The 26,797-nt window shown below is 37.8% G+C and overlaps 1 protein-coding gene across 1 annotated transcript in view; it reads right to left on the bottom strand.

Moving 5' to 3' along the window:
* LOC130908535 (sodium- and chloride-dependent GABA transporter 2-like) overlaps window positions 1-20,436 on the bottom strand; it is a 43,020-nt gene extending 22,584 nt beyond the window's left edge. Inside the window, exons 1-9 of the mRNA XM_057824059.1 lie at window positions 20,348-20,436; window positions 20,139-20,260; window positions 15,255-15,473; window positions 10,730-10,864; window positions 6,990-7,130; window positions 6,833-6,923; window positions 4,729-4,861; window positions 4,515-4,649; window positions 2,187-2,290 (exon numbers count right to left, since the gene is read on the bottom strand). Of these exons, the coding sequence (XP_057680042.1) occupies window positions 2,187-2,290; window positions 4,515-4,649; window positions 4,729-4,861; window positions 6,833-6,923; window positions 6,990-7,130; window positions 10,730-10,864; window positions 15,255-15,447 (932 nt within the window). The 5' untranslated portion in view covers window positions 15,448-15,473; window positions 20,139-20,260; window positions 20,348-20,436. The remainder of the gene's footprint in view (window positions 1-2,186; window positions 2,291-4,514; window positions 4,650-4,728; window positions 4,862-6,832; window positions 6,924-6,989; window positions 7,131-10,729; window positions 10,865-15,254; window positions 15,474-20,138; window positions 20,261-20,347) is intronic.
* Between the last annotated feature and the right edge of the window lie 6,361 nt (window positions 20,437-26,797).

The raw sequence follows: 26,797 nt of genomic DNA, 5'->3' as shown, positions 1-26,797 counted from the left end.
AAACAGACTCAGGCGAGGAGGCAAACTCGTTCCAAGGTCATCATATCAGAATTCAGCAAAAGGTTCCCAAGAAAAATGACAACGCTTAGTTAAACATTGTCTTTTGAAGGCTCTCGCTGGGTGGGCCGTGGGCAGGAAGAAGGGTGTGTTTGAGCGTTGTTTAAGATTATTGTCTGTTTGTGGATTGGACAGGAGGATTCAGGAGTTACTGTTTTCAGGGCAACGAGGGTTGTGGATTTTGCCACCTCAGCGTCAAAAGGGCTGTTGAAGTCTCGTCAGTCGTGTTATCAGTTGGATATCGGGCGTTTGTTTTCCTTGTGTTGGGACAGGGCGTCCCTCCATTTGTTCTGGACTGTCCGGGAGAACTGATTGCAGACGTGTGCTTGTCAGCGTCAATCTTGCTCAGTCAGCTGCATGACGCACACGTTGGGCTTCCGTGATAAGAAGGCGTTGTTTATGTCTTATACCCTACATTCTGCTTGTCTTCCTTAAACTATGGTATAAGTGCTATTTATTTTATATTGGGTGTGTTAGAGTAATACAAACAGTCGATGGGTAAATACGACAAAAGATACTATTCCCTGATTGATTATCTTAAGTGTGTTAGAATAATGCAAACAGTTAGACGGTGCCACAAGAAAAGGTACTATCTCCTTCAGTTTGTTACCGGTAGACATCCAACTCATTTAAACTGGGAGGGCTGCTAGCAAATGAATAAAAGTTTATTTAACTCACAAGTTGGAAAAAAATAATGAAAGAATGAATGTGTGTTCCTCTATTGGCGGCGATTAATTTAGACAAAAAAAAGGCATAGAAATGCCAAATAAATGTACTGGAACAGACGGAAAATATATAGAAAGTGACCCGGCAATGGCCCAAAGTAACAGGAAGTGTCCAATGAACAGGAAGTAACCCAAAAAAAGCCCTAAAATGAACTGGAAATTATCCAAAATGTACAGGGAGTTACCTGCAAATGCCCCAAAATGTACCGGACCGTAAATGACCCAGAAATGCGGCAATATAATCAGGAAGTGACCAAAACCCAAAAAGAAAATGACTCTTAAGTGCCCCACAACCAACAGAAAGTGACCCCGGAATGCTCCAAAATCGACAGGAAGTAACCAATGAACAGGAAGTGCTATGAAAATGCACTAAAATATACAGGAAATGATCTAAATTGTATTGAAAGTTACCCTGCAATGCCCCAAATCAACAGAAAGTGACCTGTAACCAACAAGAAGCGACCCGGGAATGCCTCCAAATCAAGAGGAAATTATCCCGAATCACCAGAAAGTGATCCAAAAATCAATAGGAAGTGACCCAAAATCAACAAGAAATTATCTAGTTTGTACAGTAAGTTACCCCGGAATGCGCCAAATCAGCAGAAAGTGAGCCGAAAGTCCACAGGAAGTGACCTTGGATTGCCTCCAAATTAACAGGAAATGACCCCAAATCAAAGAGACCCAAAACCAAAGAAAACCAAAGAGACCCAAAAATCAAATGGAAGTGACTCGGAAATGACCCAAAATGAAATAGGAAATTATATAAACTGTAAAGGATGTTACCACAGAATGTCCCAAATCAACAGAAAATGACCTGAAAATCAACAAGAAGTGACCCAGGAATGGCTCCAAGTCAGCAGAAAGTGACCTAAATCAATAGGAAGTGACCTGGAAATGACCCAAAATCAACAGGAAATTGAACAGGAAGTACATGCCCAAAATTCAACAACAAACGATCCAAAATGTACTGGAAGTGACCCGTAAATACACTCATTGCCTGCTATTGACAACTACGTGTAGACATTCAATTCATTTCAATTAGGAGGATATCTAGCACCGTGAATCAGATTTATCCCACAACAGCAAATTACTGGTGGCCAAAACCAGTAAATAACCGAGTATCGATACTTTTGCAATCAAATATCCTTTTCAGATACTTCCATACTTTTGACAACTGTAATATATTGAAGCCTGGCATTGTGAAAAGAAGCGCTAGGCTGAGTTGACTGTGAGAATTTGGGTAGCTAAGGCTTTTCTTTGAGGTGTGGCTGTGTCCAAATGTGTTTTCTTGGCCCATTCCATTCATTCTTTCAAGAAACCGTCTGACCATTAGCTTCTACCATTTCACACTGTACGTTCACAAACCAACTGACTTCTCTGCGTGTTTGTAATGACCATTCTTACTTGTAACAGTTGTTGTTGTATTTGTTGTAACTGCCCAGGGCGGTCAAACTTCCCAAGCAGATTCCGTAGGAAAAAAAGATCTGGGTACCTGCGTCCATCCACACCTGCCAGGTCAAGAGGTCAGCAGAGAGAAGTGTCAAGCTACATGCCTTGTAGGGCTAACATTTAACCCCTTAATGCCTGGGTTTACATTTAACAAATATACATAAAAAAGCATTGGGGGAATACGTGAGTACAAAAAAATAGTAATAATTTAAAACATTAACAAAAAAAGTGATCCAAAATGAGCAAAATGTGACCCAAATGGAGCAAAAAGTGACCCAAAAATGTGATTCAAACTGAACAAAAATTAAATCCAAAGATGAGCAAAGAGTCAGCCAAAAATTAGCAAAAAGTGAAAAAAATAACCGAAAAACGAGCAAAAAGTGACCTAAAAACGTGACCCAAATGGGCTAAAAGTCTTTTAAAAATGTGACCGAAAACAAGCACAAATGTGACCCAAAAATAAGGAAGTGACCCAAAAGTCGCCCCAAAAAAAGTGACCCAAAACGAGAAAAAAAAGACTTACCCCAAAAAAGACAAAATTGCCCCAAAAAAAGCACCAAAAAAATCACCCAAAAATGTTATCCAAAATGAGCAAAAACTGACCCAAAAAATGAGTAAAAAGTCACCCAATATGTCAGCCAAAAGCAAAAACTGGTCCAAAAACGTGACCTAAAATGAGCAAAAATTGACCCAAACACTTGACCCCAAAATGAACAAAGTCACCAAAAAAATGTCCCCCTAAAAATGTGAACCAAAAATGAGCAAGAATAAATAAAGTGACCCAAAAGACCCCTAAAAAAGTGAGCCAAAATGAGAAAAATGTGACCCAAAAATGAAAAAAGTGACCAAAAAGTCCCTCATAAAAGTGAGCCAAAATTAGCAAAATCTGACCCAAAAATGAGCAAAAAGTGACCCAAAATGTGACCCATAAATAAGCAAAAAGTCACCCAAAAATGGGATCCCCCCCAAAAAAATGTGACCCAAAACATAAGAAAAAAATGACACTCAAAATGAGAAAAAAGTGACCTAAAATAAGCTAAAAGTCATCCAAAAATGTGACCCGAAAACGAGCAAAAACTGACCTAAAAATTAGGAAAAAGTCACCCAAAACGTGACCCAAAAACAAGCAAAAACTGACCTAAAAATGAGGAAAAAGTCACCCAAAATGTGACCCAAAATGAGCAAAAAGTCACCCAAAACTGTGATCCCCCAAAAATGTGACCCAAAACATGAGCAAGAAAAAAAAAAAAAGACATACACAGTGACCCAAAAATGAGAAAGTCATCTAAAAATGTGACCTAAAAATGGGCTAAAAGTAATCCAAAAATGTGACCCAAAAAAAAATGAGCAAAAAGTCACCCAAAATGTGATCCAAAATAAGCAAAAAGTCACCCAAAACAGTGATCCCCCTAAAAATGTGACCCAAAACATGAACAAGAAAAAAATGACAAAGAAAGTGACCCAAGGGACCCAAAAACGAGAAAGTCATCCAAAAATGTGACCCAAAAATGAGCAAAAAGTCACCCATAAATGAAATGGAAAGAAGGAGTGTGACCAAAAATGTGAATGAATAGATGGATGGAAGGTCCTGTTCACTCATTTTACTAATTACCACAACACATACTCTGTGAATACTATACGTACATACAGTATACCAACAAGTACTAGGGGAATTCCATAAGCATATAAAAAAATTAGTAACAAGGAACAGAAAGTGACGTTTAAATGCACCTAAATCAACAAGAAGTGCCACAATACATGGTTATACTTGTTCAACCCCTTTCTGTTACTTTTAGGGCATTTTTGGGTCACTTCCTGTTGATTTTGGCACACTTCTTGCCAATATCTTTTACTAACTACCACAACAAATACTCAGTGAATAATATACATATATCAAGAAGCATTGGGAGAAATACATAGGAACATAAAAATTAGTAATAATAATAAAAAAAAAACAAAAAAAAACAAAACAAAAAAAAAAAAAACACCTAGTGACACGTAATGAACCTAAATTAATAGACAAATACCTCTAATCAACAGGAAGTTTCCTGTAAATGATGCAAAATCAACAGGGAGTGCCACAATAAATTTTCGTAGTCCGCATCTGAGGTTTTGAGACTTTTCACTATTCATTTGAATGCGAAAAAGTTTCAAAACTTTTGAGCCAGGGCGCACACGTACAGTGGGGAGAACAAGTATTTGATACACTGGCAATGGTTTTCCCATTGACTGTGTATCAAATACTTGTTCTCCCCACTGTATGTGGTGACGGCGTATTGTCACCTGCGGGTCTGCTAATCGAGTGTGGTTAGGTTTGAGGTAGTAGATGATTCCCTGGGCTGCTCCCGGCAAGGTGGCGCCGCGCACCAGGAGTATAAACAGCATAACATACGGAAAGGTCGCAGTCAGATACACGACCTACGAGAAAAAAAAGCACAACTCAACAAAAGCACTACTTGCAGCTACTAAAAACGGCGCGAAAGCTTTGCAAGTTTACCTTTCCCGTGGATTTAATCCCCTTCCACACGCAGAAGTAACAAACCAGCCAGACGACGCCAAGACACAGTGCAAGTTTCCAACTTATTGGCCCGAGCTTGTCTAAATTATCAGACAGGTGGAGCACTTCTCGCCTAAGACAAACGGGTTGTTAGTATAGTACACAAAACTCGATTCGGGGCGATATGCGGTGATAAAAGATGTCACGATATGAATCGAAAATGGATTGCGATATACAGACGAGACGGTTATGATTTTTTTAATAGGGTGCCATTTGTGTCCCCAGTATGGTAGAGGCTCCTAAATTCTATTTCTTAAAATTTAATTTGGGGCTTTCAGTTTTTCTTTGCATTTTTTACCCTTCATCATGATTTTTGCGCATTTATCATGTTTTTTTTTATGTTTGTATTTTTGTGGTTATTTAAAGGTTTTTTTGTGTTCTTGTGCGATTTTTTTTGTGGTTTTTGCCTTTTTTTATATTAGTTTTTTTTGTTGCAGTTTTTGTCTTTTCAGTTTTCCTGGTTTTCATGGTTATGCTTTTTTGTCGGATTTTTAAAAAATTTATTTACCTTTCCGTGGTTTTTGTTTTATCAAGGTATTTGGGGTGTTTATCTGGTTTTGTAGTGGGTGTGTTGGGTTAGGGTTTCATCTGGCTTTGTGATTTTTGCTTTCTTTTTTTTGTTGTTGTTGCAGTTGGTTTTGGCGGGATTATCAATTCTCAGACCCCCCCGCCCCCCGATTTTTTTTTTTAGCTGTTCTGATTTTTTTCACCCTTCGTTGCGATTTTTTTCGTCATTTTTCAAGTTTTTGTATTTTTTGAGGTGGGTATCTAAAGGATTGTGCTTTTTCGCAATTTGTGGTTTTGGAGTGTTGTTTTTTCAGGGTTTTTTGTGTTTATCTTTTTTTTTGTTGTTGTTGAATTTTTCTCAGTATTTGAGATTTTCTTCCACATTTTTTAAATTATTATTATTTTTTTATTTAGCTGTCTGTTTTTTGCGAGGGGGGGGTTCCCAGTAATGTTTTTTTTGTTTCTTTTTTTTGCATTTTCCATGGTTTTTCGTGATGTTTTAGGTGGTTTGCTGTGTTTTTTTCCCCCCAGGCTTTTTTGTGTGTTTTTCAAGATTTTTTTCCCTGATTTGGATACGCAAATGCCACCCATTTTAAAATTTACTTCACGTAAAAGGTTGTTATGGAATTTTGCTATGTCCCAATTGTGTTTCATTAAAATTCAGTCCAGCAATTAAAAAAAAAAAGAATTTTTCAAACATTTTTTGAAAACTTATCGTGACGTATCTTGAGTCTCAGAGAATCGTCCCATCCCTAAAAAAAAACTCTCAATTAGAGTGATGTAAAAAAGTATGGGGCTCATTTTCGAGATTTTCCTTTATAACGCATCGGTCAGAAATTTGCGTTGAATACATCATATAACATAAAAATAAGTTAGAAAATAACAAAAAAAAAAAGGAAATTTTTATATATTAAAAAAAAAAAGAATAAATAATACGACACATTTAAAATTTTATTTCAAAATTAAAAATGGGAAAATTAAGGGAAATTATAAAATTATATATAATAATAAAATAATTTAAATATTTTAAAAAAGTTTTTTAAAATGATATTTTTGATTAATTTTCCTTCTTTCTATTAATGAAAAAGTATCCACAAAATATTTGAAAAATTTTAAATATCTAAAAACTATAATAAAAAGGAGCAATTTATTTTTTCATGTATTAATTAAATAATAAATTTATATTTTATTTTTAATTAATTTTCCATATATATTTTTTTTAAAATTATTTTTATATTTAATGTTAAGATTCTCCAATTTTTACCTGTTCATTTCAATAAATTTAGCATTTAAAAAAAAAAAAATCTATACTATTTTTTTACTTATGTAGTCCTCCAATGCTTTATGTATATTTGTTCACTCATGGGCTGCCACTGACGTCGCTAGATGTCCAATCCATTTGAAGCGGGAGGAACATTCGCTGCCAGCCTCCCGCTTTAAATGGATTAGACGTCTACTGGTGATCATTGTTCATTCATTCATTCGCTTCCAAACTTTTCATACCACTGTCCACTTATTAAAGAGTAAAAAAACTCACTCCCAAAACTCCATAATGGGAGAAGTGGCGTTGTCAGGCAGGCTGCTCACGTTAGCCGTCTGGTTTTGATAGTCAAACATAAAACAAGCCTCTGTAAGGAAACACAAAAATACATTCAATACGAGTTAAACATTACGTTTCACAGCACATGACTGACCTGTGTTCCATGAGTTGTTACAGTGTGACCAAGGAAGTTCAGCCTGAAAACTGTAGGACAAGTACAGGAGAGCCCAGGCTAGTATGATGATGTAATAGACACATCCGTGCAGGATCATCATTTGGCTTGCGTAGCCAAGACCTGCAGACAGACAGGAAACTGTTTCAAGTTGGATGTAGGTTACCTCCGTTAAGTTGGCCCCTATGGAGCCTCTAAAGCAGGGGTGCCCAAGTCCGGTCCTCGAGAGCCCCTATCCAGCTTGTTTTCCATGTCTCCCTCCTTGAACACACCAGAATCAAATGATCAGGTCATCAGCAAGCTCTGCAGGAGCCTGATAATGATCCTGATTATTTGAGTCAGGTGTGTTGGAGGAGGGGGAAATGGAAAACAAGCTAGATAGGGGCTCTCGAGGACTGGACTTGAGCACCCCAGCTCTAAAGGGACATCAATAGAAATAAAATAAATTTAAGCAATCTGGTGTGCAACAGAAATTATCTGGTAAACATTAGCATTATATAGCATTTAAGCTAGCAGACTTTTGCTATGAAAGTGAGCCAATTTTTGCATTGTTGCAATTGTGTACCGCATGAATGCTATTTTTAGATTGCAAGGCTGCATGATGTCACCATCGTAAACTGGAAGGGTGTCAACATACTAGTGGAAGCGCGCGCGTATACAACCCATGGTAGTACTGTTTGTTTTCTGCAGGTAATATTTCAAAAAAGAACATGCCGATTAAACACTGCTGCTATAGAACTTGTAGAAACGACTATAGACATTACGACTGTCCACTAATTAAGGATGTTTTCTTTATACGTTTCCCGAAGCCAAAACCTCAGAGGGAAAAAATGTGAACAATGAATTAACTTGTGTGGACGTCCAAAAGACCAGTTTAACGCCAGCAAAGTGAAGCCATACACCTTCATATGCAGTAAACATTTTGTTGAGCCGCAGCCTGCCCTGAAGAGGTAAGCCATTTTGATATTTTTACTTGTTTTTTAGCGTGGCGTTTTGCCGTGCCGTAACTCACATATCAATCATGATATTTATGAACAATCTTTTTTATTTAGTTGTTGAGAACTGGGAATTAAGAATTTGTTGTTTTCTGTAGTTGTTGCTGCTGGTATTTTTGTAGTAAGCCTGTTCATGCCTACAGGTAGGCTCTAGATTTAACAGCTTTACTTTTACTGTTGTAAAGAAACAACCTTAGTAAGGGGGAAGTGTAAATAAATTGATAGAATTAAGCTTTGTTATTAATGAAAAAAATAAAAGTGTCTGTTGCCTGTCACTGAGAAGCATTTGCAATCGCTACACAAAAATAGCAATATAAATTATCTCCAAGAACGGTCAGAGACATAAGACAACCAGAGGATATAATATATAAGAAAGACAGGGCATATGTGGGTAAAGGATGGCTTGTTGAAACTGTCACTGTCTGTGGCTTAAGGCAATGCACACAAGATGGTGTCGATAAAAAAAGCTACCTCTGGATCAGTTGGGCTCATCTCTTTCAGCCCTCGACCCTCAAGCCATCTCTTTAACTGAACATTTGTATGTTCTTCCACATCTTTACCAGTGAATTTGACCCCAGGGACATCATTTTTTGACAGAATTGGTAGGTTTAGCTCAGTAAACATCTCGTTCGTACACTATTTACATGCATCTAGCATGAGGGACAAACGCGAGTTTGACTCCACTAGCAACAGTTGCTAACGTCATGAATATCAATGAGCAAAGGTGACGTGTTACGTGTGGTACGCTATTGGCTAACTTGCATAGCAAAAGTCGGCTAGTTTAAAAGCTATATAATGCTAATGTTTACAACAATTGGCTAACTTGCATAGCAAAAATCCGCTAGCTTAAATGCTATATAATGCTAATGTTTACCAGAAACTATCTGGTGCGTACCAGATTGTCAATGTCCCTTTAATGGCTCCGTAGGACCCCTATCAGATGCAAATTTATTTAAAATTCAAGTCAATCGTTTGTGCTGTAAAAAGTTTCATTTGTGCTATAATTTTATAGATAATTACAATTCTTTTGTAAGTCAATCTGAGATCAACCAGCCCTCCCTTTTGATATATATATATATTCTTAAATGTATTTTTTTTTTCCCGCTATTTTTGATTAAAAGTTTGTCACAGCATTAGTTTTTAGGGTTTTTTCAGTTTGATGTGTTTTTATATATGGTGGAAAACACACACAAGGCTGAAAAAGCAGTTTTTGCTTTTGCACCCCTTTTTTTAAGCTAAATCAACTTATGTTTGATAGAACAATATATATGCTGCCATAGCAGTTTCATGGTGCATTATGCCCCTGGACTATTTTTAATTTGTCCGTTTTACCCTGGAGACCCCCGTTTACTCACACCGCGCAACCGCTTTTGTTTCAACCCACTCATAAAAAGAAGGTAAGTAATTACATTTATTATTTGAAATGTCTATCATTTTTAGCTTAGAATAATTGATGTGTAATATTTATTCTAAAAAACATAAAACGACTTTAAAAAATTCTTCACACCGGTCATACTCTCGTGTTGTGCAGTAATGAGCAGACGTGACTTTTGCAGCGTATGTTAACTTTTTTAATGCTCCGACAACACTCCCACACTAGATATAATCAAATAGCAACCTAGATGTGCTACGTTAGATATATATGCTGCCATAGCAGTTTCATGGCATTTGGATGAGTCAACAGACATAAGCTATTTATCGCAGCTCAGCGTGACTGGAAGGTTTTGACTCTGAAGGGGACAAAAAGAGGGGAGGATTTATCCAAGTCCATTGAATTCTGTAAAGAAAAAAATCTAGCGATGGATGAACTTGTTTCGGTGTGCACTGACGGTGCCCTGTACATAAGTATCCAAGGATCAACCAGACTACAAAGCCATCAGCTAAACCATGCAGCACCAGAAGTCGCATTAATGCTAAGAATACTCATCATTGATTAGCAACAACATAACTATGTTATTAAAAAGAAATCAGAGACTTATTGTACTTTAAAATTGTTGAAATTACACAAAATCCACACATTACTTGTATTGTTAGTTTTCAACATATTGTATGGCTCACGGAATTACATTTAAAAATATGTGGTGTTCATGGCTCTCTCAGCCAAAAAGGTTCCCGACCCCTGGTTTAGATGATAAATAATCGATCCAAACAAAGAAAAATTGAAAAACGTTTAAAAGGGTAAATATTTGAAAAACAAAATCTCAACCATCTGTGACTTCTGCATCGCGACCCTTGTTATATTACTGTGTTTCAACCATAAAATCCACACAAGTCCAGCTGTGGCCATTCACAGCTGTGTCATGACACACGGTGATACATGCTACACGGAGTTTTAGGATCAAAAAGAGGTAAGTACGCAATAATATCTCGTTAAAATCACGGCGTCTTTAATTACGCTCTCTCATGCTCTCGCCTCCAGTTCGGGTTTCACTGTTTAAATTTGTTTTATTTTTTAAAAATGCCCTCCCGTTCAGAATTTTTCTTCCCACAGGAAATTGAGATTTTAGCTTTCCAATGATGCATCACACATGCTTATTGGAAAATTTAGAAATATGGCCAAACTGGGGGTCTCAGAGTGGAACTTCAAGTCACCTGAGTGTTTTCCACCATATACATATCTATATACACAAATACTATATATTCATCCATGCCAACATTTCCCATAAAATCGCATCTTGGACCAGGAGAACACAGAGTTAAAAACAATGTAGAATAAATACATTATACCTCCGAATATTGGGCAGATGGTTCTCCATGCGCTGACTCCACCCAGGCTGGTGTACTGGCCCAGCGAAGTCTCCAGAAGGAACAACGGGATACCGCACAGCACCAGAAACAAAAGGTACGGTACAAAGAACACGCCTGGAAACACAAACATTTACCGGATTTCTCAGAATATACAGTACATAAGTCACGTTTGAGTATAAGGCGCACTCGATAAAAATTGCACAATGAATTAGTGTTGTAAAAGTTCAACTCGATATTCAAAAAAATAATCCAAATAATTTTTGATACAACAGAAAAAAAAAATTGTGCTAACTCAATGTTTGAGAGAGATATATATATATTAACCCTATACTGCCAAATGTATCATATGATTCTGAACCTTATTGCAGTAAAAACTTTAAAACCTAATTGTGTTTAATCTCACTTTAGTTTTACCACGAGAACTGCATGGAATGCTAAATGTATTATTTATAATACCAATTAGAAAAAATAAATGTATATTTTAATTATTATTATTTTAAAATATATTTATTTACATTTATATACAAACAATTGTTAAGGCCATAAGGACATTCAGGACAGGTAAAAGAAAAAAAAAAAAAATAGAGGCCACTGTCATCCCCCAGGGGCCGAGGGCCGTCCCCCAAACCATCTGCACTCTCAGTAACCAGCCGCCAGGGAAGGTATAAGGGGATACGCTAGGCCTGTCGCGATAACAAATTTTAGTGTGCGATAATATATATAATAAATCATTGTGATATGCGATAGTATTGCGCCCCCCCCCAATTTAAAAAATAAAACAATTTACAATAACAGTGAGAATACAGTATACATTAATAGATCAAGTACACCCATTTAAACGCGATGTTTACTCCAAATTCAAAAATACTTTTTAAGAAATCCCAACTAAAAACAATAGACCATGCATCTTTTAAGTAAACGACAACAATAATAATACAGCACAGAAACACAGAATAAATAAAATGTCTTTTTCAAGAAAAAAAATATAATTGCACTTGATAACTTAAGCATTTAGGCAGAAAAAACTTTTCCCCTCATAGCTTCTGCTATGGCGTTCCATGTGTAATATTCTGATTGTTTTCCGGGGCACCCTGAAGCGCACTTAACGGTCATGTTGTTTTGTTCATGTGACGCTGCAGTGAGAGGCACACAGCCTGCCGAGAGCCTCAGGTTGAGGAAGTGTTGTTAGCGCTGTGTTAATAAAAAACAAAGTTGTCAGCACGTTGTGTTTGATATCATTGCCAGAAAAACACATACAATAGGACACCATACAGCTTCCTTTTTAATGTTGTCCTTATAATGATGATCTGCTGCATCATAAATCACTTTGTGACTTTCTACCTCCATGATGGAGCGTTCTTCGTCCATACTCGCTGGTTAAACCGTGAATAAGCAACTGGGCTGTTGACTCCAGGCACGACTCCGCCCACTTTGACGGATGCTTCTCGGCCAAAAATAGAAAATAGCCTAAACCATCCGGCGGGCGCCGGCTCACCGGAGATGGTCCGCAGTCAATCCGGAGCACTGATGCGGCCGGTATACGTTGAATAATGGGATATAATGGGAATGGATTGGCTCCGGCGCTTTTTCTTTTTTTTTTTTGCCGGACCCGGATCGAAGATGCATTTTGCGTAGTTGGTGACAAAGAAGCCGAACTTTTAACAGCACGTCAGCCGCACGCGTGCACGTGCGCGATAAATCGCAGCGGAAAAATTACCGGCTTCATTTTGATTTACCTTGCGATAAATGGAATTATTGCATATTGCGACAGGTTTAGGATACGCCAATGCCCCAAAACTACCCCACAGTCACCGCCGCAAAACCCCATCTGATGCGGCACACTGCAGGACCCCACAGCCCACTTAACCCTGGGCAGGAAAGGATCCCCACTTGGAGGGGGCAACACCCCGCTGCTTGGGGCCCAAGGAGGATGCCTGAGTGGAATTTAAAACAGGAAGGCGAAAGCAGGAGAATGCGAAGAGGCCACCGCGGGGCGGCGCAGGACCATAGCCTTGACCCCGCGACCCCCACAACCGACAGCCCTGACAAAATGGAGGCCCCGCCCTGGGAAAAGTGTTGGACCCACCTACCGCCATCTAAGCAGTTTTTTTTAGCATGGAGTTTTGACAGTTGTCGTCATATTTTCAGGATCAATGCACAGTTTCGGCCTACTGTCACCCCTGCATATACAGCATTTCAGTAGCAATACGTTTACATTTACAGGTGAAGGGAAGTAATATTTAATAACTAGTGTTAACATTTAAATTAGCAATCCAGTAAAATATATGTACAATGGGAAAGTTGAGACTTTCTGCAGGAAAGGAAGCAGCTTTGGAATGCTGACCTCTGACCTGCCAGGGCCCCGTATTCCACGTAAGCCAGAGGGTATGGTGGAAATCAGAGAGGGCGTATATTTGGCCTTCCAGGGGTGGTATATGGCCCTCCGTTCGATAACACTTTATATCAGCGGTCTCCAAACTATTCCACATAGGGCCGCAGTGGGTGCAGGATTTCACGCCAACAAAACAAGACCACACCTTTTCACCAATCTGGTGTTTTATAAGTGTAATCAGTTGATTGCAGTCAGGTGTTGCTTGTTTTAGTAGAAACCACATTGGTTAAAAGGTCTGTGCTTGATCCGTATGAACAAAAACCAGGACCCACAGCGGCTCTCGAGGACCGATTTGGAGACCCCTGCTTTATATAGACGGAACAGAGATTTGTTCTATTGGTAGTGGTTTGAATGAATTTAGGTTGAGAGTTGAACACTTAATAGCACAGACATCTACACAGGCAAGCTAGGGGTAGCGGCAGCCATCACCTTGAAACAGGAACAGAGTGAGTGTTACATGAGGAGTTTAAAATCTTGTCCACACATTTCACTAGCACTGAACACTAAGACATTAAGCCCAAGAACTGGGATGAAATCAAATTTATTTCTATAGCCCTTTTACAAAAACCTGAAAGGTCTACAAAGTGTTTCACGACAACAATATAGTTCATAATAAATGAATTCATTTTAAATTCACTTCCTGTTGATTTCGAGGCATTTCTGGGTCACTCCCTGTACATTTTGGGGCATTCCGGGGTCACTTTCTACACATTCCGGATCATTTCCAGTTGATTTTCGAGGATTTCGGGCTCGCTTCATGTATATTGGTAACTTCCTGTTGTTTTTGGGACATTTAAGGTCACTTCCTATTGATTTTAGGGGATTTCTTGTTGGCTTCATGTCTATTGGTAACTTGCTGTTGATTTTGGGGCATTTCAGGGCACTTCCTATTGATTTTGGGTCACTTCCTGTTTATTTTCTGGCAGTCCTGGGTTACTTCATGTACATTTTGAACCATTTTCAGTTGATTTTTGCACGGTTTAAAAAAATAAAAACAACCAACAGGTCGCTCCCAAAATCTTCCATTAGTATAGTGTCTACGTTAGCTTACAGGCTGCCATGGAATACAAGTGCGGAGTAGTGCATAGCTGACTGCCGCGTATTTGATGCGCTGCGTCGATCCTCTAACCAGACAGAACAAGGTAAGTAAAACAATAAATTAAGTCTGTCTTCTGCTGCCCCGTGACCCGACCACGGATTAAGCAGTAGATGATGAATGGATGGATGAAATAGTACGATAATAAGTCATACTATTACATCGGGCTAATGTAGCTTTATAGGCAGCTACGTACTTCACGTAGCGCGTTGCCGCCTCCGTTAAAATCAACAGTATTAAAAAATAAAGAATAGGTTTTACAAATAGGGAAATCCCTATTATTTTGCCTCATCTACATCAAATTATAACCAATAGAAGAATTTCTACTAATGCTTCGTTGTAGCTCCCAGCAAAGGTACACGTATGTAAAGTGCGTAGCGACTCTCAGCTGCCTCTACGTAAGGTTTGCAACTTTTTCTCGCGTTCTTATATTTATGCGTTCAAGCTTCATCTGCACCCAGTGAACGTGTGTTCTCCATTGCAGGAGACACTATCTGTCCAGAACGCTCACGCTTACTGCGTGAGAAGGCAAATATGATAATTTTCCTAAACAAAAACTGATTTCATACTGTACCTGCTGCTAATTTTGTTGTTTGTTTGATATTCTGCACCATCTTAGCCCATTAGTGGGAGCTCAATAACATGTAAAAATGCATGCAGCATATGATACTGTAAAACATAGGCAAAAGAATGTGTGTAAATGTTTTCTCTGTGAGCTTTTGAAAATTAACATCTTTGTGAAAGTGCACTCCTGTGGAAAGAAACTTCATCATATTCAAGTTCAAAGACTGATATTTATATACAAGTTAAAATAGCCCTGTAAGAAATTCATAGTAAGTTAATAAAAAGTTCATATCATATAAAAAATAATTGAGAAGTTTAAAAAATATAAACTGTGCAATTTTTTTTTTTTACCGTCTATTAAAAGAATCGGAATCAAGAATCGTTTGGAACTGTTCAAATTCAAACGATGCCCATCCCTAGTTATTGCTATGAAATAATTATACTGTAAGTACCTCCTCCATTCTTGTAGCATAAGTAAGGGAACCTCCAGACGTTGCCCAAACCGATGATCTGTCCCGCCACGGCCAGAAGGAACTCGGCCTTGCTTGCCCACTGGCCCCTGGCGTGCAGGCCGCTTTCTTTCCCTTTTTCAACGTGGGTCAGCAACGGCTCTCCTCGCTGTGGCGCTGGCTGAGAAGTCATCATTGGTTAAGGGAGATACATACGCAAACCTTTGAAAGATACAAAATAAGCTAACTTAGTAGCATAAACCACATTTCACCTAAAGCAAGTGTGTCAAACTCATTCAGAAAGTGACCCAGAAATTCCTTAAAATAGGAAATGACCAATGTATACAAATAAGTTTGAAAATCGACTGTATTTGATAAAAACTGTATAGGAAGTGACCCTGGAATGCCCGAACATGTACAGGAAGTGACCTAAAATCAACAGGAAGTGACCCGGAAATGCCCCATAATCAACATGAAGTGACCAATGCACATGGCGTGAGCTGGAAATGCCCTAAAACTGACTGTAAATGATAAAAAATGCACAGGAAGTGACCCCGGAATTATAGACTTCACGATCAGTTGAAGGGAAACTGGGCATGTGTCTGCTCCATAGGGGGCCTATTTTTAAAAACTTAACAAAAAACAAACAAACAAACAAACAAACAAAAAACGGGCCGTTATCATTCATTTTACGTAAATATTTCAAGCTCAAGTTACCTTGAATACTCGACCAAATCACTCTTGAGACACTCCTTAGTCCTGCCTGCTTGTATGCACTAAAACTTTTGTCCCGATTCCACCTAAATCTGGTGTTAGAACGCAGCATGTGTTGGAGTTTATCGCAGTGAAAGCCGCCTAGACGCTCTGCCTAGCCCGACCTCCTATGTGAAGCCGTGGCGCAATGTCTGTAAAGGCTGTGTCGTCAACTGATAGTGAAGTCTATGTTTCACCTTAAAGCAAGTGTGTCAAACTCATTCAGGAAGTGACCCGGAATGCCCCAAAAATCAACAAGAAGTGTAACAGAAATGCCCTAAAATCGACTAGAAATGACCCAAAGTGTGCAGGAACTGAACCACGAATGACTGAAAATGTACACGGAGTGACCCAAAATAAAGTGGAAGTGACTCACAAATGCCCAAAAATTACTATGAAATGCCCTAAAATTGACTGTATATGATCAAAAATGTACAGGAAGTGACCCCGGAATCATAGACTTTACTATCAGTTAAAGGGAAACGGGGTGTGGGGCCGCTCCGTAGGGGGCCTATTTTTAAAAACTTAAAAATTAAAATATTTTCAAAACCAAAGCAGCTAGGGACCTAAAACCAAAACAGGCACCTCCCTTAGGCATATACAGTGTTATGAAAAAGTATCTGAACCTTTTGGAATTTCTCACATTTCTGTATAAAATCATCATCAAATATGATCTGACCTTTGGCAAAATCACAAAGTTGAAAAAACAGTATGCTTTAATAAAATAGGTTTGATAGGTTTTCATATTTTAATGAGGATAGTATGCAAACAATGCCAAAAGGGGGAAAATAAGTAAGTGAACCATCACGTTTAATATTTTGTGCAGCAATAACTTCAACCTGACCCGTCCTGTAGCTTCAGATCAGTCTGGCACATCGATCAGGATTAATCTTGGCCCATTCTTCTTGACAAAACTGCTATTAATCCCTATTAATTATTTTTTATTTAAGTATAACAAAACTTAAAATGGCTATAAAATTCTCAGATTTTACGCTAGATGCACAAAAATCACCAAATGAAGAGATAATCACATATTTTCCGGATCAATAACATTATTTAACATGTAAGTTTTTGCCCAAAATAGCGACCTAATTGTGTTTTTTCAACAGCTAATAAATCACTCAATTTTTACAGCAGAAACTCTACACTTGAGGAAAGTATGCAGAATCATCTTAATTTTACTCAACAAAACCAAAATTTGCATTTAAAAAAAAAAAATAAAAATACAGTCGCAACCTATTTAGGTTGAATTCCGATGTCAACAATGGGTCCGTGACAGTAAGTCGACGGGGATCAATAATACTAACCCAAGCGGTAGGCAAAGAGCCGTTAAGACGACAAATAAATACACTCAAATACCAGCACAGCGTACGGGATTTCAAATCAAGGGCAACAGACGAACAAGCTGGCAAATGCACGAAATTCGAGCGTACAAGGTGTCCAATCGCGACCAGCAAGTAATATCTCTGCATCCCTCTCTTGGATCGGCTGGGCTTAAATACAGTCTTGATGAGCCTGAATTGGCTGCAGGTACCACCCCGGGAACTCTCCCAAAACACTGTAACAAAACACGATCTGACCAAGAGAATGTGACAGCCGATGCTGACCAAAAATAACGTAATGTCCAGGTTATGAAATCGCCCCACCCGCACAGAGAGCACTGGGATAAATCACGCCATTTTCACATACAACTCGATTTATTCCCGGGACGTTTCCCCATGTGTGAAAGCCATGACGCTGCTAAATCCCTCGTCACCTTACGTGGGAATTTACGGGGATACAAGTCTGAAAGGGGCTCATGACAAGATTCTATTCTATTCTATTCTATTCTATTCTATTCTATTCTATTCTATATTCTCTTTTTTATGTTGTTTTTTATTATTTAAAAAATGGAAAAACAAAAAATAAAACACTGGAAACATCAAATTTTTATTATATTTTTAATTATTTCTAAACCTTTTTTGTTAAGTGAAAAAAATTGTAATGTTATTATTATTTTTTTTAAAGGACATTCTTTTTGTATATGTTGTAGTTTTTTTTTTTTTTTTTTTTTAAAGGAAAAATGTTTAAGTATTATTATTTTGTTTTATTCAAAAACAATGAAAAAAGGGGAAAAAAACCTGAAAAACATTTTTTTATGTTAATTATTATATTTGTAATTATCTGTATTTAAAATATTTTTTTAAAAAGTGGGAGAAAACAAATAGTGTAATGTTAATTTATTTGCATCTTTTTTATTTTTTTTTCAAAAGGAAATAATTTTTTAATATATATTTTCTGCAGGTTCTTTACTTAAAAAGGAAAAAGTTTAAGTATTATTTTTTAAATTTAAAAACAATAAAAGGGAAAACAAAAAATATGTTTTTATTTCAATTATTATTATTGTTTGTAATTATCTTTATTTAGAATACATTTTTAAAAAGTGGGGAAAAAAACAACAAATATTGTAATGCTAATTTGTATCTTTTTTTTTTTTTTTTTTTTTTAGGAAATAAAAATATTTTTGTATCTTTTCTGGAGTTTCTTTCCTTAATCATTTTCTTTATTTAAAAAACTATTAAAAAAAAAAATAATAAATAAAATATATATTATTTTAATTATATTTTACCTTTACTCAAAAACAAACATAAAAGTAGGAAAAAACAGATATTGTAATGTTAATTTATTTGTATTTTTTAAAGGAAATAAAACAATCTTTTGTATATTTTCATTATTTTAAAAATAAAACCAATAAGGGGTAAAACGGAATACATTCTTTTTATCTTTTTTTTTTTTTTTAAATATAAAAAAAGGGGAAACAACTGAAAAATATTTTTTTAAAAAAAAATAGACAACAAAGGGAAATAAAATATATTACCATTTTGAATGATTAAAAAAAAAATCTATTAAAAAATACATTTATTTGTTCCTTTCTTGGTAATGAACCCAAATCCGAATAAAACAATTGCAAACATCTGCTTTTGCTCTGAAAAACGATCCTAAGCTTACATAGTTGAACAGTTAAATACATTTCCAGTAATATAACAGTAAATGCATAACTGCATTGCATAATTTCTTCGCAAAAATAATGGTGAGCCATGCGTCGAATGATGAGAATACCGTTTCTACTCATTGCTTTGGCTGCTTTCCTTATCTCTGATACGCCCCCAAGGACACAACACATTGGGCGTGTGTGCTTATCTCCACTGAGCAGTAGACGTACTATTTATGCAATGTACAAGGAAGCCATTACATTTTACAACATACAATAAAATATAAAAGAACTGTACTTCACAGAAGTCAATTTCCTTTTAATTAATCTTTGAATGATGCAGCCTTACAAAACTCTATTGAGAAATAAGCCAATTTAAGCCTTGACTGCAACACATGCCAGCCCTCTCAGTCCAAACACATAGGACATCTAGCACCGTCAATGGCAACATGAGTCAATTCATGAAATATCATTAACGCCGATAGGACAGTAGGAAGGTTATTAATTTATTCCCCGGGTTTCAGAGTTGTAAATTGTAATATGACAAAGTTATTATGTGGTCAATGTGAAAACAGCCGTTTTTAAAGAGACTCTGGTTCAACTCATTCTATTCACTACCACTGAGAATGGCAGCCAATTCATTATATATCAAATGAAAATATTGAAGCTGATACAACAGTAGGAAGGTTGTTGATATATTTGATTAATTTGACATATTAAAACTTAGAACTGGTCAAAATGACTGTATGGTAAATATAAAAACAGTTCAATTTTAAAGAGTTTCTGGTTGCTCTATTACTATCAGTGGTAGCCAATGAGTTAATTAGCAAACATTGATCTTGGCTTGATTTCAGTCTTAAACTTTTAACAGACTGGGTATAACCCGAGGTTTACCTTCCATTTCGATAAGACAACACTCTTTCTATCATTATTATTATTGTTTTCATTTACCACGTGTTCACATAATACGTATATTTAAAGAGCAAAGAGCTCCAACTCCCCACTACTGAGACGCATTTAGCAGGTTCACCATCAGCGTCGAAACCAAAGTGAAAACATAACGACCAGGCAAAAGGAAATTCGGAAACAATTTGAGTCATTTCCGTTCATTAGTGCTTAATGGAGAAAGCTCGAAAAAAATGCGAAAATTCCACGTGACTTACCTCTGCGTGTGCCATAACGGTTTTAGGCAGCAGGTTCCCCCTCTTAGTAACCAGATGGTTTGCTCCAATGACGTTGCCAGGCAGAATCGGGCTATCAGTGCCCACCTGTTATGATTTGCTATCTAAAATAAAATGTTATTATATCGCAAACACGTATAATTTGCCCTCATGGATGATAGTATGTTATAAATAAAAAAATCAAAAATTACATTTGTTAAAATGTCGTATTCTGTTAAGAAAAATAGTTATAAAACCGTGCTTTACTGCCTTTCATAACGCGTTCAGGAAACGTGGGTCATTCCAGAACTCGAGGACAACTGACGAATCACAACACCCCTGGTCTAAAGTTCCGAGACACTTTCTCGTGTGAATGAATAATGACGTGTCTCAAAACTTTTGACCGCGGGTGTACTTTGTGTTAAAAAAAAAAAAACAACAACAACAACAGGAGACAGGAATGCTTGCAAATATATATTTTTAAGTTAATAAATCTTGAGTACAACGAAAATGCAACTTGTTTGCTCTCAATTATCAATTTACACCTTTTTATTTTTAAATAACAGTTGAAATGAAATATAAATTGGTGATATCTTGAGCTATATTTGTATTTTTGTAAATGTATTGCTTCAGGAGTTTTTTTTTTTTTTTTTTTTTTTTTAAAGAACAGCTAGCTAATAAACAGCTAGCTTCTACTCCTGCGAGAAAGCTGCTAACATCAGGGCAATATATTTTTCAAAGTATTTAACTCATTGACTGACATTGGTGGGAATTCATTTTGATTGGGAGGACTGAATGAATGTGCTTTCGCTGCTACCCCTTCTATTCAAAATAGATTGGATGTCTGGTGCGGTCAAAGGCACTGAAAGATGAGCCTTCACTGCCAATCCTCCCAGTTGAAATGGATTGAATTAGCAGGCAATTAGTCCATTTTTCATATCATACTTGTTAAGTTTATGGTAGTTGTGGCTCACTTCCTGTTGATTTTGGGCCACCTTCTGTACATTTTTTTAAAAATCATTTCTAGTCGATTTTAGGGTATTTCCAGCTCACTTCATGTACAATGGTCAATTCTTGTTGATTTTGGGGGATTTCCAGGTCACTTCCTGTTGTTATTAGGTCACTTTCTATAAAATTTCAGGCATTCCTGGGTCATTTCCGGGACATTTTGGATAATTTCCAGTCGATTTTAGGGCCTTTCCAGCTCACTTCCTGTACATTGGTCACTTCCTGTTGATTTTGGGCCATTTCCAAGTCACTTCCTGTTGCTATTAGGTCACTCCCTATACATTTTTAGACATTCTGGGGTGACTTCCTATACATTTTGGATCATTTCCATTCGATTTTAGGGCCTTTCCAGCTCGCTTCCTGTACATTGGTCACTTCCTGTTGATTTTGGGGAATTTCCAGGTCACTTCCTGTTGATGTTAGGTCACTTCCTATCCATTTTCAGGCATTCCTGGGTCCTTTCCTGGACATTTCGAATCATTGCAGTCAATTTTAGGGCATTTCCAGCTCACTTCATGTACATTAGTCACTTCCTTTTGTTTTTGGGCCACTTCCTATACATTATTAGGCATTCCTGGGTTATTTACTGTACATTTTGAATCATTTTTAGTTGATTTTAGGGCATTTCCAAGCTCGCTTCATGTACATTGGTCACTTCCTGTTGATTTTGGTGCATATCCGGGTTATTTCCTGTTGATTTTGTGTCACTTCCTATACATTTTTAGGCATTCTGGGGTCACTTCCTGTGCATTTTGGATTATTTCCAATCAATTTTAGGGCTATTAGGGCATTTCCGGCTCACTTTCTGTACTTTATTCACTTTTGGGCCATTTCCAGGTCACTTGCTGTTGATTTTGGGTCACTTTCTGTACAGCTTTGTTCATTTCCTGTCAATTTTGAGGGCATTTCCAGCTCACTTTGTGTACATTGGTCATTTCTTGTTGATTTGGGAGCATTTCCAGGTCACTTCCTGTTGATGTTGGGTCACTTCCTGTACATTTTCAGGCATTTCCGGGTCATTTCCTGTACATTTTGAATCATTTTAAGTTGATTTTAGGGCATTTCGGGCTCACTTCATGTACATTGGTCACTTTTTATTTTTAGGGTAGTTGCGGGTCACTTCTTGTTGATTATGGGCTACCTCCTGTACATTTTCAGGCATTCGGGCATCACTTCCTATACATTTTGGATCATTCCTAGTCAATTTAGGGTATTTCTGGCTCACTTGATGTGCATTGGTCCCTTCCTGTTGAATTTGGGACATTTCTGGGTCACTTCCTGTACATTTTTAGGCATTCCGAGGTCACTTCCTAAACATTCTGGATCATTTCCAGTCGATTTTAGGGTATTTTCAGCTCGCTTCATGTACATTGGTCACTTCCTGTTGATTTGGGGGCATTACCAAGTCACTTCCAGTTGAGCTTTGGTCACTTCCCGTACATTTTCAGGCATTCCTGGGTTATTTCCGGTACATTTTGAATCATTTGTAGTCGATTTTAGGGCACTTCCAAGCTCGCTTCATGTACATTGGTCACTTCCCCTGTGGATTTTGTTGCATTTCTGAGTTATTTGCTGTTGACTTTGGGTCACTTCCTGTACATTTTGATTATTTCCTGTTGATTCAAAGGCATTTCTGGTCACCTCCTGTTGATTTTGGGGATTTTCTGTTTGTTTTGGGGCATTGGTTCATTCGCCGCTAGCCCTTCCAGTTCAAACTGATTGGACGTCAATGGTATTCAATGAGCTAAACCAGTGTCTGACCAAGCCATGATAGCAATAACTTTACATTCAACTGAGTATGCAGTAAGTTAGAATTTTGAAAAGTATATTGTTTCAAAAACCTGGTATCGGTACAGTATCGGCATTGGTGGATACCTCTCAAAATTTGTATCGGGAGCCAAAAACTTACTTCTTAGTGTTCCCTATTCTCCGGAAAAAATAAAAAAAATGGTCAGAGTTCAAGAGTAATTGGCTTCCATACAATGCAAAAATTCCTCAACTAAGCACGTGCTTAAGTACAAACACACATTGTATTGTACATACACAACTTCAGCTCACTTTTATGGACCTTGTACTTAATTAGCATCTGGCATCCAGGCCATAGAGTCACTAAATACAGTGGTGGGTATTATGAGCAAAAAACATGACTTCACCATTCATAGGGCACTCATTGGTTGTCATTGGTGGCGCTAGGCACCCAATTCATTTGAACATTCAAATATCAATAGGAAGTGACCTGGAATTGAGCCCAGGTTAATAGGAAGTGAGGAGAAATGAGCAGGAAGTGACCCAAGAACACCCCCAAATCAATAGGAAATGACTAATTAACAGGAAGTGAACCACAAATGAACAGGAACTGGTCCAAAATGTACAGATAGCGGCCCGGGAATGCCACAAAATATAACAGAAGTGAGCCAAAATCCACAGGGAGCTACCTGTAAGTGCCGCAAAAGCAAGAGGTCAGCAGGAAGTGAGACGAAAGCACCTCAGGATGAATAGGGAGTGACCAAAGAACAGGAATTAACACAGAAATGCACTAAAATCAACAGGACATGATCCAAAATGTACAGAAAGTGACCTGAATTGAATGAAGTGAGCAGAAATCAACCATGTTACCCTAATATTTATAACTTGCACCTGTAAAAAAAAAAAAAAAAACTTAAATAGTGGACATTATTTTTTATAAGAAGAAAAAAAAAAAAAAAAAAAAAAAAAAAACTTCCTCGAATCGCACCCAAATTAACAGGAAGTGATATGGAAATACCCTAAAATGAAAGGGAAATGATCCAAAATGTACGGGAGTGGTCTCAGAATGCCCAAAATATACAGGATATGACCCATAATCAACCATAAGTACCGTGAAATTTTCAACTTCCACCTGTAATGTTTTTTTTCAAGCAACACCATGTAACTTGTCAGTTCTGGTTGATTTTAGCGATGCTGGTGGACAAAAGTGGTAGTGTTTTGCCTTGAGAAGACTGCGTTTCCCATGAAGACCGGCGCATGAGCGCATATTGTCGTAAAATCCTGATTTATTGGTCACCTGCAGATGGAATAAACAACATTTCTGTTTCCAGTGGCTGTGTGGAGGATGAATAGTAATGTGGTAATGAATCCAATTCTGGCTAAGCAATAGCATATGACTGTTAGCATCTGTGTGGCTTCATGTGGCTAACCCCCTCCCCGTTGGGGTGGGGGACGTCACGCCAGCGAGTGAAAGCTGGGCCAGTGTTTATTCTTGAGTGTCCATTTATCCTTTTTTTCTCCTCAGACAAAACTTTTTGGCTGTTTTGTTGCTCTGCCATCTTTGCAGATTTCGCACATAAGCGTGCGCATCGACTTCCGTCTTGTATGAGAAAAGGGGGAGGTGATGTATACCATAAACGAGGCAACACATTTGTAGCGTTATTTTGTGTGGCACGGATCCTGCCACCCTCCTCAAAGTTTAATTAGTGAGGTGAAAGTGACAGACCCCCCCTCAAGATATAAAAGAAAAAAGTTTTGTGTTTGTTTCCTCCTAGTTTGACTTGTCCCTGTGATTGCCCATTGATTTCACCTGTTGTTCCTGCTCCTTGTGTTTCCTCCAGCCTGATTCCTCCAGTGTCACCCACCTGTTCCTAGTTGTCCCATTACCCCTGGTCTGTGTGTTTATAAGCTCCAAGCTTTTGTTGAGTCTCTGTCCCGACATTGTCCATGTCCACATCAGCGTTGATTCTTGTCCGTTTCTGCGTTCAAGCCCTTGTGGTCCTCTAAGTAAGTTTTTGATACCCAGTCATTTGTTAGTACCCTGAGTTTTGTTTGCCTCTGTGTTTTTTAGATCTCCACAGTCTTGGTTTGTACTTTGTTGTCTTTAATTAAATCATATTTGCACTGCCTGTCAGCCTCCTTTTCCTCGCATTTGGGTCCACACCGCTCGCGTTCCCTGACGTAGTGTCCCAAAATCAAAAGGAAATCTTAATTGGTGGCCATTTTTGGCCCTCGCCCCTCCCCCCAAAAATACCTCAAATTGCACCAAAATTAACAGAAAGTGACTTAGAATCTACATGAACTTACCCTCGAATGCCCCACAACCAGTGTTGTTAATCTTACTGAAAAAAAGTAATTAATTATAGTTACAAATTACTTCTCCCAAAAAGTAATTGCGTTAGTAACTCAGTTACCTGAATGTAAGAGTAATTAGTTACTTGGCAAAGTAATTGGTGATAATTACTTTTTTTTTTTTTTTTTCCCTCAAAAAAAAAAAACAAAAACATTGGCCACACTATGTGAAGTTTTCTGGTACAATTGGCCCGAGCCCAATTCTTCACCCTAATTTACTCTTTACCCTGAATCAACTGTTAAAAGTTGTTAGAATTGCTCCCATTATTGCATTAATTCCCTTCTCTCTACTTTAGACATATGAAAGTTTTAAAACTGTTTCATCATTTAAAGATAGATTCAAGTCAAGATTTTGCCGATTTAGAAGTATTTTATATAAAAAGTTACTTAGGTTCGCTAGGGAGGTTCTCTACAACAGGGCCATCCTAAAAAGTCTACTGCTTCAAGATGGCGGCTGTCTACTAACGCATTTAGTGCCATGTCTGTCATTTTGTATCTAGTTATATCTATATACAGTACATGTGATATCTACCATGTCTACCATATCTACCATAACATGCGGGCGTAGTTTGTAGCCTATCGGCTACAACATGTATTATTGGAGCTACCTAGCATCGCGTTTGCTCGGCGTCACAACTTTCTTGCCTCCTCCCAACTCCTGCTCTGCTCTGTCTCGGTGAGTCCGTCTCCCTCAGACTTTTCGACCAATATAGTAACGCATAGTAACGCATGCCTTTCCGTCCTCAGTAACGGTAACGGCGTTGCCACGATGAGAAAAGTAATTTATTAGATTACCCACTACTGAAAAAAATAACGCCGTTAGTAACGCCGTTATATTGTAACGCCGTTATTAACAACACTGCCCACAACACACAGAAAGTGACCCGAAATCAACAGCAAGTCACCCGCAAATTCCCCCCAAATCACCAAAAATCAAGAAATGATAAGAATGCATATCTGTCAAGTTGTACGGTTTCGGCATAATTTGTACAAGTGAGCACTGTTTTTAAATGTGTATGCCGAACATTCAAAATCTGTACGTTTTTTGTGCATTACGCTTTTTTTCCCTCCGTTTTGCAACGAGACAATGTGCGCTACTGTTGAAATTGTTGTGCATACAGTTAACATTTATGCTTTCCTTATAGTTAGGTACCAGATAGGATAACCTCTGTCTAGTTAGCCTTTCCTTTGCTCTGGGCCATGTGGCCCTCATGTGATCTACTCAATGTCCCATGATGCCTTCCTGACCCCTCCCATCCTATTGTTTTCCCCTGAATAAATAAGGTTGCTTCACAGCAACTGGGGGGGAGCAGCAACCAACCTCCACAAAAGCTACATCGACTTCCTGCATGTTCTTTTTAGCCAAGCTGGGTGTACATAAACCTAGCTTCAACTCTAACAGTTACTATGCATTACTATGTTGGTTGACTGATGCGAGGAAAGTCAGAGACACGGAGAGAGAAGAGTGTTTGTTGTGACCCTGTAGCAAACGCGGTGCTAGGCTAGATGGCTCCAAAATTTCCTGACAGTAGTCGACAGCCTACAATCTACGCCTA

Source organism: Corythoichthys intestinalis, chromosome 2 (assembly GCF_030265065.1).
Source record: "Corythoichthys intestinalis isolate RoL2023-P3 chromosome 2, ASM3026506v1, whole genome shotgun sequence".
NCBI lineage: Eukaryota > Metazoa > Chordata > Actinopteri > Syngnathiformes > Syngnathidae > Corythoichthys > Corythoichthys intestinalis.
The sequence above is the reverse complement of the archived record's forward strand: the minus strand, read 5'-3'. Positions and strand labels throughout refer to the sequence as shown.